This window comes from Symphodus melops (assembly GCF_947650265.1).
Source record: "Symphodus melops genome assembly, chromosome: 23".
Classification (NCBI taxonomy): domain Eukaryota; kingdom Metazoa; phylum Chordata; class Actinopteri; order Labriformes; family Labridae; genus Symphodus; species Symphodus melops.
In genome coordinates this window covers 3,501,081-3,516,080 of record NC_136713.1, presented here as the reverse complement: position 1 = coordinate 3,516,080, position 15,000 = coordinate 3,501,081, and the positions used below count along the sequence as shown (strand labels likewise).

The 15,000-nt window shown below is 51.4% G+C and overlaps 2 protein-coding genes across 4 annotated transcripts in view; both read right to left on the bottom strand.

The window, feature by feature from the left end:
• LOC306818639 (uncharacterized protein) overlaps positions 1-2,226 on the bottom strand; it is a 6,230-nt gene extending 4,004 nt beyond the window's left edge. For both annotated transcript variants that reach the window (XM_079336320.1, XM_079336319.1), the window contains exons 1-2: positions 1,793-2,226; positions 1,160-1,361 (exon numbers count right to left, since the gene is read on the bottom strand). In XM_079336320.1, the coding sequence (XP_079192446.1) occupies positions 1,160-1,352 (193 nt within the window). In that variant the 5' untranslated portion in view covers positions 1,353-1,361; positions 1,793-2,226. The remainder of the gene's footprint in view (positions 1-1,159; positions 1,362-1,792) is intronic.
• A 3,859-nt stretch (positions 2,227-6,085) lies between these two features.
• Positions 6,086-15,000, bottom strand: part of LOC306818627 (uncharacterized protein) — an 18,626-nt gene continuing 9,711 nt past the window's right edge. Inside the window, exons 7-15 of one of the 2 annotated variants that reach the window (XM_079336304.1) lie at positions 14,364-14,598; positions 13,796-13,918; positions 13,423-13,718; positions 11,463-13,344; positions 10,131-11,432; positions 9,724-9,811; positions 6,831-8,029; positions 6,198-6,716; positions 6,099-6,164 (exon numbers count right to left, since the gene is read on the bottom strand). In XM_079336304.1, coding sequence (XP_079192430.1) covers positions 7,363-8,029; positions 9,724-9,811; positions 10,131-11,432; positions 11,463-13,344; positions 13,423-13,718; positions 13,796-13,918; positions 14,364-14,598 — 4,593 coding nt within the window. In that variant the 3' untranslated portion in view covers positions 6,099-6,164; positions 6,198-6,716; positions 6,831-7,362. Of the gene's footprint in view, positions 6,717-6,830; positions 8,030-9,723; positions 9,812-10,130; positions 11,433-11,462; positions 13,345-13,422; positions 13,719-13,795; positions 13,919-14,363; positions 14,599-15,000 lie in introns of both variants that reach the window. The other variant, XM_079336305.1, reaches the window with a different exon arrangement.

Genomic DNA, 15,000 nt, shown 5'->3' with positions numbered 1-15,000 from the left:
ATTGAAGGTGTAGTTATTGCAGGTGTTGTTATTGCAGGTGTAGTTATTGAAGGTGTAGTTATTGCAGGTGTTGTTATTAAAGGTGTAGTTATTGAAGGTGTAGTTATTGAAGGTGTAGTTATTGAAGGTGTTGTTATTGAAGGTGTTGTTATTGCAGGTGTAGTTATTGAAGGTGTAGTTATTGCAGGTGTTGTTATTAAAGGTGTAGTTATTGAAGGTGTTGTTATTGCAGGTGTTGTTATTAAAGGTGTAGTTATTGCAGGTGTAGTTATTGAAGGTGTAGTTATTGCAGGTGTAGTTATTGCAGGTGTTGTTATTAAAGGTGTAGTTATTGAAGGTGTTGTTATTGCAGGTGTTGTTATTAAAGGTGTAGTTATTGAAGGTGTTGTTATTGAAGGTGTTGTTATTGCAGGTGTAGTTATTGAAGGTGTAGTTATTGCAGGTGTAGTTATTGCAGGTGTAGTTATTGCAGGTGTTGTTATTAAAGGTGTAGTTATTGAAGGTGTAGTTATTGCAGGTGTAGTTATTGAAGGTGTTGTTATTGCAGGTGTTGTTATTGCAGGTGTAGTTATTGCAGGTGTATTTATTAAAGGTGTTGTTATTGAAGGTGTTGTTATTGCAGGTGTAGTTATTAAAGGTGTTGTTATTGAAGGTGTTGTTATTGAAGGTGTAGTTATTGCAGGTGTAGTTATTAAAGGTGTTGTTATTGAAGGTGTTGTTATTGCAGGTGTTATTGCAGGTGTAGTTATTGAAGGTGTAGTTATTGCAGGTGTTATTGCAGGTGTAGTTATTGAAGGTGTAGTTATTGCAGGTGTTATTGCAGGTGTTGTTATTGCAGGTGTTATTGCAGGTGTAGTTATTGAAGGTGTAGTTATTGCAGGTGTTATTGCAGGTGTAGTTATTGAAGGTGTAGTTATTGCAGGTGTAGTTATTGAAGGTGTAGTTATTGCAGGTGTAGTTATTAAAGGTGTAGTTATTGCAGGTGTAGTTATTTAAGGTGTAGCTATTGAATGTCTACTTATTGAAGGTGTAGTTATTGAAGGTGTAGTTATTGCAGGTGTTGTTATTGACTGTGTAGTTGTCGCAGGTGTAGTTATTGAAGGTGTGTGTAGTTGTGTAGTTGTCGCAGGTGTAGTTGTAGTGCTGTAGTGTTACTGACCTGCTCTGTGGTGTGATCTGCTCTTTCTCTCTCCTGTTTTGAGTCCGTGTCCCGTGAATCCTGCCTCCAGCCTCGTGTGCCGGCCGACCAAGTCCATCATGGTGCGTCCGCCTCCCCTGTGCAGAGTCGCCGCTGTGCAGCAACGCTCCACCAGCACAAGGACCAGGAGTGCCAACAGGATGGGCAGCTGCATCCTGAGGACCTGAAGGAGGAGAGTCAGGACTGATGATGCTTCCTGATGAAAGAGAAATGTTCCACAACATGACCCCAAGCTAAGACTTTACTTTTAACCAGATGGATATTTTTAAAAGTTCTTTCAGGAGCAGCTGATTGGCTGATTAAAAGATCAATGACAGACACATTGAGCCTTCCTCCTGCAGCTCTTCATCTCAATCAGTAACACATTATTTTAAACACTCAATCTGAGTTTGTATTACTTTAGCTTGAAGGAGGCTGCTCTTTGTCAGGAGAACTATAGAACTATAATCTTGGTCTTTGTTGGATATGAAATCTTCTGGTGGTTTTGATGAAACACTGATCAGAAACCTTTTAAAGAGTGAAACTATCCTTTAACCCTTTCCTGTCTCATACTAACTCTGACTTTTATAAAGTTCTCTGAATCTTCAGCCTCACCTGTACTCTCTCTGCGGATCTCTGTCCCCGGCCTCTCCTCCCGGATCAGCTCGACCCGGTTCGGTTCGGTTCGGTTCAGTGCTGGCTTCCTGCGTTAGAGTTTGTCTAGTTATCCCGGGTTTTTCACGATCCGAGCCGCGTGCCGAGCTCCGGGGCCCGGTGGCATCTTAGACCAGTGCTGGTCAGAGGCAGAGCGCGTGGTGCTGTGAGAGAACCTTCATCATCTTCATCATCAGCTTCCTCTGTCAGACAGTGGGGCGGCTCATGACCATGAGGACCTCAGAGAGGACCCCAAACCCCTGGAGAGTTTGAGTCCAGTTGTAGACGCGTTTGGCACAAGCCCACCTTTTTACCTGTTTCGGTTCTCTATGATCAGGTGAGTATGTAGCGCGCGCTCCTCTCTCCTCTGGAGTTAAACTCTGTCTGCTCTACACGCGCAAAACTCTGCAGGACTACGGAAATCTAGGAGGAGGAGACGGGAGGCGCGTGCATGTGCACATGCGCGTGCATACGCATTAAAGGATAGTTTGCGTGATCGGAGTTGCAGCCTGTTGAGCAGTGCACCACTCCCTCTCAGTGGAAGCAAAGAAGAATGCTTCTCGTCCATCCAGCATACTTTAACATGAGTCTTTAACGGACCAATCAGAGGCAAGAACGTTTAGCATGCACATTTCATTCACACACTCCAAAGTTCACGGACAAATGTGAGCACACCTCCATGATGTGCTCCACAGGGGGTCCACACCACATCTGCTTCCTTCTAGACCAATCACAATGAGTGTTCTCCCAACATGCAGGCGCGCGCTCACGCACGCGACATTCTCAGAGTTCTGCCCTTATTTATTCATCTGCTCCTTCACACATCAGCTGCTGCAAGTGTGTGTGTGTGTGTGTGTGTGTGTGTGTGTGTGTGTGTGTGTGTGTGCGTGTGTGTCAGTGTGTGTGTTTGTGTGTGTCTCAGTGTGTGTGTGTGTGAGTGTGTGTGTGTGTGTGTGTCTCAGTGTGTGTGTGTGTGTCTCAGTGTGTGTGTGTGTGTGTCTCTCAGTGTGTGTGTGTGTGTCTCAGTGTGTGTGTGTGTGTGTGTGTGTGTCTCAGTGTGTGTGTGTGTGTGTGTGTGTCTCAGTGTGTGTGTGTGTGTGTGTCTCAGTGTGTGTGTGTGTGTGTGTGTGTGTCTCAGTGTGTGTGTGTGTGTGTGTAGGTGTGTGTGTCTCAGTGTGTGTGTGTGTGTGTGTGTGTGTGTGTGTGTGTGTGTGTGTGTGTGTGTCTCAGTGTGTGTGTGTGTGTGTGTGTGTTTCTATAAATGACCTGCACATCAGTGTGTCAAAGAGCTGGTTTATTGTGGACCAGGATTAATCTGGATGTGGATCTACACAGGACTCTGGGTACACAGTGTGACTTGCACCTTTTCACAAATCTAATGATGCCCTGTGATTGGGCCGCGTGGGTAGCATCATATTTCCTGCATTCACCACATTCCCAGAATTCAAAGTCAGCGTTCATCAGACTCAGCCGCCTTGGTGTCCTGACTTCATGCACTCCGACACACAGCCTGGACCCCCCTGAGGGATTAGACCCCCAGGATCCACATCAACTGTTCCACTCTCAAAGTCTAAAAACTCAACACGCTTAGAGAACACGTTCCGTTCTGTCAGCTTCTCCGTGTCTCACACACACACAACCTGTAGAGCCAAAAACAACACCAGGTGTGTGCAGGTTTGAACTGTGTGTCTGATGTAACACAATGAGTACACACGTACACACGTACACACGTACACACGAGAGAGAGAGAGAGAGAGAGAGAGAGAGAGAGAGAGAGAGAGAGAGAGAGAGAGAGAGAGAGAGAGAGAGAGAGAGAGAGAGAGAGAGAGAGAGAGAGAGAGAGAGAGAGAGAGAGAGAGAGAGAGAGAGAGAGAGAGAGAGAGAGAGAGAGAGAGAGAGGTCTTGAACCCGGGCTGTTTTTATTCTCCGTTCATCTAAACGTCTCTCACTATTCTTTACTTAAAGGACCAATCAGAGAGCTGTTCAGACTGTGCACACACACACACACACACACACACACACACACACACACACACACACACACACACACACACACACACACACACACACACACACACACACACACACACACACACACACACACACACACACACACACACACACACACACACACACACACACACACACACACACACACACACACACACACACACTTTTTAATAAGTCTTTAATACAGATGCTGGTCACACACTGATCTTGGCCTGTGGCTGCAGGACAGACACGCTGCAGCTTCAGGTTTGTTTGACTGCCGTCTGACCTCTCATATAAAGACAGATAAACTCCGCCCCCGGCGCTCCGGGCCCTGTGAGGAACAAACTGTACCCTCCTTCTGTTGGAGAACTGCATCATCCCCGAGGGGTTAGCAGACCATTCAGACCCATAAAGAAGACTGAAGAGAACATGGCGTAACACTCCGACCTTCTCGTGGACTCAAACAACATCCAGAGAAGCTGGAAACATCGGGGCAGAACTGCTTCAGATAGAAGTGATTGTACCCGAGCTAAAAAGCCTCTGCATGTTTCTAATAAGCTCCAGCAGCAGAAAGCTGCTCAAACTAGGATCAATGTTGGAGATGCTTTTGAAACATGGAGAGAGGTTAGAACGCAGAAAGCTTTACAGACCCATGCAGAGCTGGCTAAACACTGAAGCTACAGTGTCCACCACATGCAGAGCTGGCTAAACACTGAAGCTACAGTGTCCACCACATGCAGAGCTGGCTAAACACTGAAGCTACAGTGTCCACCACATGCAGAGCTGGCTAAACACTGAAGCTACAGTGTCTATCACATGCAGAGCTGGCTAAACACTGAAGCTACAGTGTCCACCACATGCCGAGCTGGCTAAACACTGAAGCTACAGTGTCCACCACATGCTGAGCTGGCTAAACACTGAAGCTACAGTGTCCACCACATGCAGAGCTGGCTAAACACTGAAGCTACAGTGTCCACCACATGCAGAGCTGGCTAAACACTGAAGCTACAGTGTCCATCACATGCGGAGCTGGCTAGACACTGAAGCTACAGTGTCCACCACATGCAGAGCTGGCTAGACACTGAAGCTACAGTGTCCACCACATGCAGAGCTGGCTAGACACTGAAGCTACAGTGTCTCTACATGCAGAGCTGGCTAAACACTGAAGCTACAGTGTCCATCACATGCGGAGCTGGCTAGACACTGAAGCTACAGTGTCCACCACATGCAGAGCTGGCTAAACACTGAAGCTACAGTGTCTCTACATGCAGAGCTGGCTAAACACTGAAGCTACAGTGTCCATCACATGCGGAGCTGGCTAGACACTGAAGCTAGTGTCCACCACATGCAGAGCTGGCTAAACACTGAAGCTACAGTGTCCACCACATGCAGAGCTGGCTAAACACTGAAGCTACAGTGTCCATCACATGCGGAGCTGGCTAGACACTGAAGCTACAGTGTCCATCACATGCGGAGCTGGCTAGACACTGAAGCTACAGTGTCCACCGCATGGCTCATGTATGAAGGTGCGAGGACAGGTAGCTTTATGTTTCGGACAAAGAGAATAAACATGCATGGTTTTAAAGTCTCTTTTCTTCTGCTGGATGGAATCTTAATGAAAACACTTTAGAGCTTTCAAACTTCATGACATGCCGTTTCTTCTTATTAAACCTGTTCATATTCTCCGTGTCCTCATGAACATGGAGGTTATATATTGAAAGGGTTCAAGTAGGAGGAGCTCTTCTTTGTCACCTGTTGCCATGGTGATCGTAGTATGTTGGCCGGTTGTCCTCATGGTGCACGCGCTGAACACAAACTCCAATCAGCTGATCTGGAAGCAGGAAGTGAGACGTCACGGTGCTGCAGCCTGCAATACATGACCAGTACAGTGCACATGCATGTCTCAGTGTGCGTCCTCATGTACCTGAGTCTCTTCTTGTGTTTCCTCTCCTGGCGTCCAAACACCTGCTCAAAGGTTCAGGGAGAGACTACAGGAGCTCCTCTCAGGTGTTTGTGATTGGACCCTGCTCCTCTCAGGTGTTTGTGATTGGACCCTGCTCCTCTCAGGTGTTTGTGTGTGTGATGTCAGAGTCATATTTTAAAGAAGCTTTGAGGTCAGGTTGATGCTTCGCAGCCCCTCCTGTTCATACCTGCCCTGTCAGCAGGAACAGAGTGGCTCTGCAGCAGCACTCAGAGGTCAGAGGGGGTACTGCACCCTGACGCCTCTCTCTTCACTGAGTGAATGAGTCACAGTTTCTTCAGTTTGTCTTTTTATTGCTTAGTTTCTCTCTCTGCTCACAAACAAACATATTTACAGTTTCATGACGTTTATCTGACAATCCTTCGACTGTTCATGTTCAGTCTGTAGCTCTACAGTCTGCAGCTCTACAGTCTGTAGCTCTACAGTCTGTAGCTCTACAGTCTGCAGCTCTACAGTCTGTAGCTCTACAGTCTGCGGCTCTACAGTCTGTAGCTCTACAGTCTGCGGCTCTACAGTCTGTAGCTCTACAGTCTGCGGCTCTACAGTCTGTAGCTCTACAGTCTGCAGCTCTACAGTCTGCAGCTCTACAGTCTGCAGCTCTACAGTCTGCAGCTCTACAGTCTGTAGCTCTACAGTCTGCAGCTCTACAGTCTGCAGCTCTACAGTCTGTAGCTCTACAGTCTGCGGCTCTACAGTCTGCAGCTCTACAGTCTGCAGCTCTACAGTCTGTAGCTCTACAGTCTGTAGCTCTACAGTCTGCAGCTCTACAGTCTGTGACCACGCTGAAACAAGCAGAACCAACAGTCAGTGATTATGAGCGTTATTTACAGAACCGCGTGAACATCGTTACAGCTCAACTACAAGAGATACACCTGTCTGTCTGCACACCTGTCTGTACCTGTCTGTCTGTACCTGTCTGCACACCTGTCTGTCTGTCTGTACCTGTCTGTGTGTACCTGTCTGTCTGTCTGTCTGTCTGTCTGTCTGTCTGTCTGTCTGTCTGTCTGTCTGTCTGTCGGTCTGCACACCTGTCTGTCTGTCTGTACCTGTCTGTACCTGTCTGTCTGTGTTGAACTCAACAACAGAAGTGGGCGGAGTTTAAAGTGTGTAAAGGAAATATTCATGAAGTCAGTTTAGTGTTTTTTTGTCACCCTGATAAATTTCCTTGTGTGACGTCACAAAGTCGGTTCGGGACAAAGATCCTCTATGAGGTGGCGAGTACAGAAGCCCTGAGAGGACATGTGGCGTGTTCGCCAGCGTCATGATGAAGATGTCCTCTGAAGGCTTCCGTACAGGACACCTTGAAATCCGAGGATGGAGACAATCATTGAATATTTGAAGTAAGAAAAGAATACAAACGAGTTTCATTCTCGTGCATCAAGTATAAAAAGACAAATCTTATCAAGCAAAGTAAGAAAACCACATTCAGCTGCGATGTGTCGGTCACATGACAAAACCCACATGTCCCTTCCAGGCTGCTGGACTCCCTCCTCGCAGCGCCACACGACAGTGAGAAGTTCTGTCATCCATCTTGTTCCTGTTGAACCCGAGTCGCAGCTCAAACTTTCAGACTCCGCCCTCCGACCCCTCCTGAAGGAGACGCCAGAAAAACCTCGTCCTCCTCACTGTCTTCTTCAAAGATGGCCGTCATTGGGGGGGCGTAGAGACGGCAGCGGGCTGCGAAGCGTCGGCTGGAGGAGCAGGGAGGAGTGCGGGAGCGAGGATGGAAGGAGGAGGAGGAGGAGGAGAGGAAGAAGAAGGGAGAGGAGGAGGAGCTCAGAAGGCTCCATCTGAACATCACAGAGAAGTTCTGACTGCTCGGACACGTGGGAGACACGGGGACATCCAGAGTCAGGTGGGTGTTTATCTCACATGAGTCAGACGTACAGGACTCGTCTGTGGATTGGATGTTTAGGGGGTCAGGTGGAGGGGGCGGGGGCAGTGACATCACACTTTTAAAGTCACCTGTGGATGAAGAAGCTGCGACTCGGAGCCTCTCAGCGGCCGAAAGTCGAGATGATAACTCAGAGCGACTTCCCTTCCTCAGCAGGAGGGCCTTAAAACTCTCACTCCTAGCTGACCTTCGACCTCTGATGGCTGAAGGTCGCACTGCACAGTGGGGGGGGTCAGTGGGGGACATCGGAAAGGACAAGGACGAAGACGACGAAGAGATGCGATGTCCGTCATCTTCTGATCCCTTTCTTCCAAACATCTTTCTTTTAGACCTGAGACAGAAAAAGGAACAGTCACCCTGAGTTCTTAAAGGGACAGTCACCCTGACTTCTTAAAGGGACAGTCACCCTGAATTCTTAAAGGAACAGTCACCCTGAGTTCTTAAAGGGACAGTCACCCTGAATTCTTAAAGGAACAGTCACCCTGAGTTCTTAAAGGAACAGTCACCCTGAGTTCTTAAAGGAACAGTCACCCTGAGTTCTTAAAGGGACAGTCACCCTGAGTTCTTAAAGGGACAGTCACCATGAATTCTTAAAGGAACAGTCACCCTGAGTTCTTAAAGGGACAGTCACCCTGAATTCTTAAAGGGACAGTCACCCTGAATTCTTAAAGGGACAGTCACCCTGAGTTCTTAAAGGGACAGTCACCCTGAATTCTTAAAGGGACAGTCACCCTGAATTCTTAAAGGGACAGTCACCCTGAGTTCTTAAAGGGACAGTCACCCTGAGTTCTTAAAGGGACAGTCACCCTGAATTCTTAAAGGAACAGTCACCCTGAGTTCTTAAAGGAACAGTCACCCTGAGTTCTTAAAGGGACAGTCACCCTGAGTTCTTAAAGGGACAGTCACCATGAATTCTTAAAGGAACAGTCACCCTGAGTTCTTAAAGGGACAGTCACCCTGAATTCTTAAAGGGACAGTCACCCTGAGTTCTTAAAGGAACAGTCACCCTGAGTTCTTAAAGGGACAGTCACCCTGAGTTCTTAAAGGGACAGTCACCCTGAATTCTTAAAGGGACAGTCACCATGAGTTCTTAAAGGGACAGTCACCATGAGTTCTTAAAGGGACAGTCACCCTGAATTCTTAAAGGGACAGTCACCCTGAATTCTTAAAGGGACAGTCACCCTGAATTCTTAAAGGAACAGTCACCCTGAGTTCTTAAAGGAACAGTCACCCTGAGTTCTTAAAGGAACAGTCACCCTGAGTTCTTAAAGGAACAGTCACCCTGAATTCTTAAAGGGACAGTCACCATGAGTTCTTAAAGGGACAGTCACCATGAGTTCTTAAAGGGACAGTCACCCTGAATTCTTAAAGGGACAGTCACCCTGAATTCTTAAAGGAACAGTCACCCTGAGTTCTTAAAGGAACAGTCACCCTGAGTTCTTAAAGGAACAGTCACCCTGAGTTCTTAAAGGAACAGTCACCCTGAATTCTTAAAGGGACAGTCACCATGAGTTCTTAAAGGGACAGTCACCATGAGTTCTTAAAGGGACAGTCACCCTGAATTCTTAAAGGGACAGTCACCCTGAATTCTTAAAGGAACAGTCACCCTGAGTTCTTAAAGGAACAGTCACCCTGAGTTCTTAAAGTAACAGTCACCCTGAGTTCTTAAAGGAACAGTCACCCTGAGTTCTTAAAGGGACAGTAGCAGAATCACTGAGCGACCAACCATCAAGATGTTTAAAACACAAAGAAGGAATAAACATAAGGGCGGGGAATCTACTGACGATTGGGACCACGGGGTGATCTTTGGAGTTTAACCTAACCGAACACACTACACCTACTGCACACCATGTGACCAATCACAAGCTTTACCTGCAGCCTAACCCTGCCTGTCAGGCCGTTCACGCCGTGCCTTCCCATACTGCACTGCTCCACAGAGGAAGAATTAAGCAGACACATGAGGTTGGTTAAAGCATGACATGTGTGTGTGTGTGTGTGTGTGTGTGTGTGTGTGTGTGTTCCTACCTGTGGATGACAGCAAACAGGTCGTCTGTGGTTCGAGGTCGAGTGGTGGCACACATCTGCTCTGCTGAAACTCTGATGAATAGATCAGCTGAAACAGAGAATTCATGTGTTTGTTTGTTGTGCTGCAGCCTGAGGACGAGACACGAGGTGCTCTCTGCAGGTGGTTTATAAGCAGGAAGCAGCAAACACAGAACAACATGAGGTGTGGAAACAGCTCCAGTCGGAGCACCAGGGTCCCATGACTCCAGATTTTAAAAAGGTCATGCTGCACAAGGATCACATGGACACAAGCACTGCTGAGACCTACAAAACTCTTCTGACTCTGCTCGTAAGGCCGAGGTCGACAAATGCACCAATAAGGCCGTAATACCAAAGTTCACAGGCAGGGGGCGTTAGAGGCTACTCACCATCCTGAGCTCGTCCGTCCTCGGGGCTCTCTCTGTTTCTCTCTTCCTCTGGTTCCTCTATGAGAAGCTCTGGAAGTGAAAGCTCCCCCTGCAGGCTGTCAGTGGACACTGCGCTTTGCACCAAGGACTTTCTGCGTCCAATCAGAGGACAGGACGTTCCAGAGCCACTGCAGGTTTGGTCTTTAGTCTTCCCCATCGTCTGCATCGTTGCTTCTTCTGCTTCCTCTCCAGAGGAGGACGAAGACGAGGACGAGGACGAGGACGATGATGATGATGATGATGATGAAGAGCAGGGGGAGGGCGCCATCATTGATGACATGAACAGCAGCTGCTTGCCAGCTCCTCTCTTCCTCCTCTTTCTTGTTTTGTCTTTTTTCCTGGTGGTTGATGACATCGTCATCATCATGGCTGTCGTCCCACTCGTGTCCCCGCTCACGTCTTCGTCTTCTTCCTCAGCCAGCAGGGCCCTCATCATCCTCTGCTGAGAGGGTTTCTCATGGAGTCTGGTCCTGATGGAGGCAGCGTGATGGGGATCTTGGCTCGGGGTCCCGTAGACGTTTCCGAGGGTGCTTCTGGTCTGCATGGTGTCCCAACACCCTGAGGATCCACTGACCCCTGGTGTGCTCTGAGTCCGTGACCCATCAGAGCGACCCGGGACAGCTTTGGGAGTTTTGGGTGAGCTTAGTGGCAGATCCGGCTTCTTGTGTAAAATCCTGGGTTTCTGTCTGTGCGGCGACCAATCAGAGGCCTTCTTCTCTGAGGGAGGCGGGGAGGTTGTGTGCGTCACTGATTTGGCAGGAGAAGTCATCTGTTGGACTCTATGGGTGTTTAGATTTGTGGGACGCTGTGATTGGTCAGGGAGTCGGTCAGCTGGTCCCGTCCTGGCCTCGGGGGACGCCATCAGACTGAGAATGCAGAGATCCGGCTTCTTGGGCAGAGAGGGCTTCTCAGGTGAGCGGAGTTTCTCCTGCTGATTCCTGAGGTCTCCGTCCTCCAGCGGGTCTGGATCACACGCCTGTGTTCTGGTTCTTCTGGGTTTGGTTCCAGAGAGGGTCCAGTAGGACGACTCTTTTTTCCAAACATCCTCAAAGTGTCCTTCTGTTTGTGCAGACACCTGAGCGTCCGGCATCCTGACCCAGGGACCGTCAGGGCTGGAGTCTGACAGTGACGTGGTCACGTCTGACACGCCCCTCTCGGGTGACTCATGGGCGTGCGAGGCCTCGTCCTCGCTGCTCGTCAGCTCGTACTCATCCTGCTCAGGTTGGTCCTCGCTGCACGGGTTAGCGTGAGCAGCGTGTCTTCCTGGATCACAGACGTGGTCTCGTGTTCCACTCAGCTGATCTTCAGCCAGCACCGCAGGAGGAGGCGGAGCTTCACCTCTGGGTGCGACACGGTCAGCAGGAGCGGACGCTGCGTCAGCCGGGTTCTGGAGCGCCAGCAGGACCTCCTGACTCTTCACGGAGCGAAGCTTTACACCCTGCAAGGCCTGAGCAGTGACCACGGGGCAGGGCGGCGTGCACGCTCTGACACGCCGGCTCACGCTCAGCGGGGACGCCGGGGACGAGGCTACAGGAGAAACGTCTGGGGGGTCGGACCCGCTCAGAGCTGGAGGCCGGGACGCTGAGGTGCATGATGGTGACAGCAAGGCATTATGGGAGCTCTGTCTGATAGCATAGGAGTAGGGAGGAGGAGGAGGACGATAAGATACCCGAGGAAGAGGAGGAGTGGGGAGGGATGAAGGTGGGAGAGGAGGAGGAGGGGGAGGAGGAGGAAGAGGAGGAGCAGAGAGTTTGATAAAAGGAAGAAGAGGAGGAGGAGGAGGAGGAGGAGGAGGAGGAGGGGACTCACGATAGGGCGAGTAGAAGACAGAAAGGGGAGAGGAGCATTCTGGTAGAGGAGGAGGAGGAGGAGGAGGAGGTGGAGGAGGAGGAGGAGGAGGAGGAGGTCTGGCAGTGGTTTCTGAGGAGGTGCATGAAGAAAGGGAGGAGGTGGAGGAGGAGGGGGAGGAGAAGAGAGAGGATTTACGCTGTGGTACAGGTGGCTTTGGTCGCCCATCACCCTGAGACCTCATCATGGGCAGGGAGGAGACCCCAGGGGGGAGAGGGGAGGAGACCCCAGGGGGGAGAGGGGAGGAGACCCCAGGGGGGAGAGGGGAGGAGAAAGCAGGGGGGAGAGGGGAGGAGACCCCAGGGGGGAGAGGGGAGGAGACAGCATGGGGGAGAGGGGAGGAGACCCCAGGGGGGAGAGGGGAGGAGACCCCAGGGGGGAGAGGGGAGGAGACCCCAGGGGGGAGAGGGGAGGAGACAGCAGGGGGGAGAGGGGAGGTGGGGGGTTGGAAGAAGGGGGAGGAGGGAGAAAGGGGGGAGGACACAGGAGTGCCAGGAGTCGGGGTGTTGGACTGGCTGGAGTATCCGCTGGAGGGAGAGGCGAGGCGATGCAGGCCGGCCACAGAGGGAGCAGCAGGCTGGGGGGGAGGAGCCTCCTCTGGGGGGGCGGTGTGGGACTGGCTGGGACCGGTGTGCTCAGAAGAAGGACTTTGGCAGTCCTGAAGCAGAGGTTCAAAGGTGGACACGCTCCCGCAGGTCAGCCCGCTGTGGCGTCTCTTGGGGCTCCGCGGCACCCAGGGGTCATGGAAGCTGTGAGGGGACGAGGACGGCGTCGGACTTCCTTCAGGACGGGGAGCGCGGGAGGAGCGCGGAGGTTTGCTACGAGCCGGGCGGCGCCTCAGAGAGTCTGATCGCAGCGGTGGAGCAGGGGGGCGCTTGGACTTGCGAAGGGAGATGCTGCAGGTGGAGGAGCGCGAGTAGCAGGACGAGCTGCTGGACTTCCTCTTGTCTCGGTTCAGTAAAGGGGACGAGGTCGTTCTGTCTGAAGACACGGACACGCTGTCTGGCTGAGACGGTGAAGAGCGACCAGACCAGAGCAATGGATCACAGCTCATCTCCGGGCTGCCGCCGCTCCAGTCCTCCTGGTTCTGGCCGCTGTGGACGCTGGAGCTTGGGGAGAAGGCCCGATAGTTCCACGTGTCCTCGCTGTAGGTGCCGCCGTCATACGAGCACTCAGAGTGGTGCAGCGAGGACGTGAGGTCATCAAGAGGCGTGTAGCTGAAGTCTGAGTGTGCGAGGGAGGAGGAGGTAAGGGGTGAGGAAGGTAACGAGGACAAAGGAGACTCCAGGGGGGACAGCAGGAGGTCACTGGTCTGTGGATCCTGTGACTGGAGACAGAAACCAGATGCTTTGATTGGTGCGGTTGAGGTGTACTGACTTGTGACTGGGACTCGTGGTGGACTGACCTGGCAGCAGGAGGAGGCGGCTCCGAGGGTCCTGCAGGCGGCGCCGGTCCAGCTGGCCTGAGAGTTCAGAGAGGAGTCGGTTGCCAGGCATGGGAGGCTGGAGGAGGGGCCGTGGTCCGGGTGAGAGGCGGTCAGGGAGGCCATGAGGCTGGACATCCCCTCTCCTCTCGGGGCTCGGATCCTCCTTGATAAAGACCGCCCCCCCTCCATGCTCGCCTTCTCCTTCCCTGGACTCTCCTGCAGGGGGGGGGTGCAGGAGGCAGGTCGGCCCACGGTGGAGGACTGACCTGGGAGAACTGGAGACAGCAGACGTGACTGAATGCAGAGAAATGAAGAGAGGGAGACGAAGGGAAGTCACTGGAGGAAGTTTTACCCGGGTTTGGTCCAGCACCTTCAGAGACCGTCTTACGTCGGCCCACCTTACGAGGTCTCAGAGACACCGAGTCCGTGTTGCCAGCTGTTCTTCGAAAACTGGCCTGACGATCAAAACTCTCCCCTGCAGTGAGACGACCAATCAAAACAAAGAACCCGTAAAGAGGGGAGTCCCTTTAACAGGTCTGAAGTCCAGAGTCTAGGTCCAGTACAGTCCTGCACCGAAGTGTTAGTTCAGCTTCCACTGGAGTCCAGAGTCTGATTTACAGTTCAGGGGGAAGAGTCCAGTCTCCAGTCCAGTCCAGTCTCTAGTCCAGTCTCCAGTCCAGTCTCCAGTCCAGTCTCCAGTCCAGTCCAGTCTCCAGTCTAGTCTCTAGTCCAGTCTCAGTCCAGTCTCCAGTCCAGTCTCCAGTCTAGTCTCCAGTCTCAGTCCAGTCTCAGTCTAGTCCAGTCTCAGTCTAGTCCAGTCTCAGTCCAGTCTCAGTCTAGTCTCTAGTCCAGTCTCAGTCTAGTCCAGTCTCAGTCCAGTCTCAGTCTAGTCTCTAGTCCAGTCCGGTCTAGTCTCTGACCTGTTATGTTGATAGGGATGATATCAGCTGCCACAGCCTCAGCCTGCTGTCTCATCTTCTCCTCCGGGGTTGGAAGCCGGGACCTCGGCTCAGTCTCCATGTGGACTATAGGCTCATGGGCCGGGGTGAAGACGTCCCAAGAGGAGGATCCATGGACCGGGTTGAGGACCAGCGGAGTCATGGGTCGCGTATTGTTTAAGATGATCCGTTCGTCTTCATCTGTGAAAACTGAGGACTGAGAAAATCCACAAACAAAGACACATGTGACCTTCAGCTCCCTGAACCAGGACTACAGGGAGGGGGGGCTCAGAGATTCTACAGGGGACTTTAGAACCCAATAAAGTCCAGACCCTGTCCACCTGGTAAAGTCCAGCTAAACACCACTTAGGTCTAGATCAACTTTAGTCAAGACACACCGGTCAAGGCCTGCAGGGACTGGTCTAGGCCTGCAGGGACTGGTCTAGGCCTGCAGAGACCGGTCAAGGCCTGCAGGGACCGGTCTAGGCCTGCAGGGACCGGTCAAGGCCTGCAGGGACCGGTCAAGGCCTGCAGGGACCGGTGCTGGCTAAACACTGAAGCTTCAGTGTCCACCACATAGTGACATGTGTGAGCATCCACTCTAGAGAGGAGGGGGGGG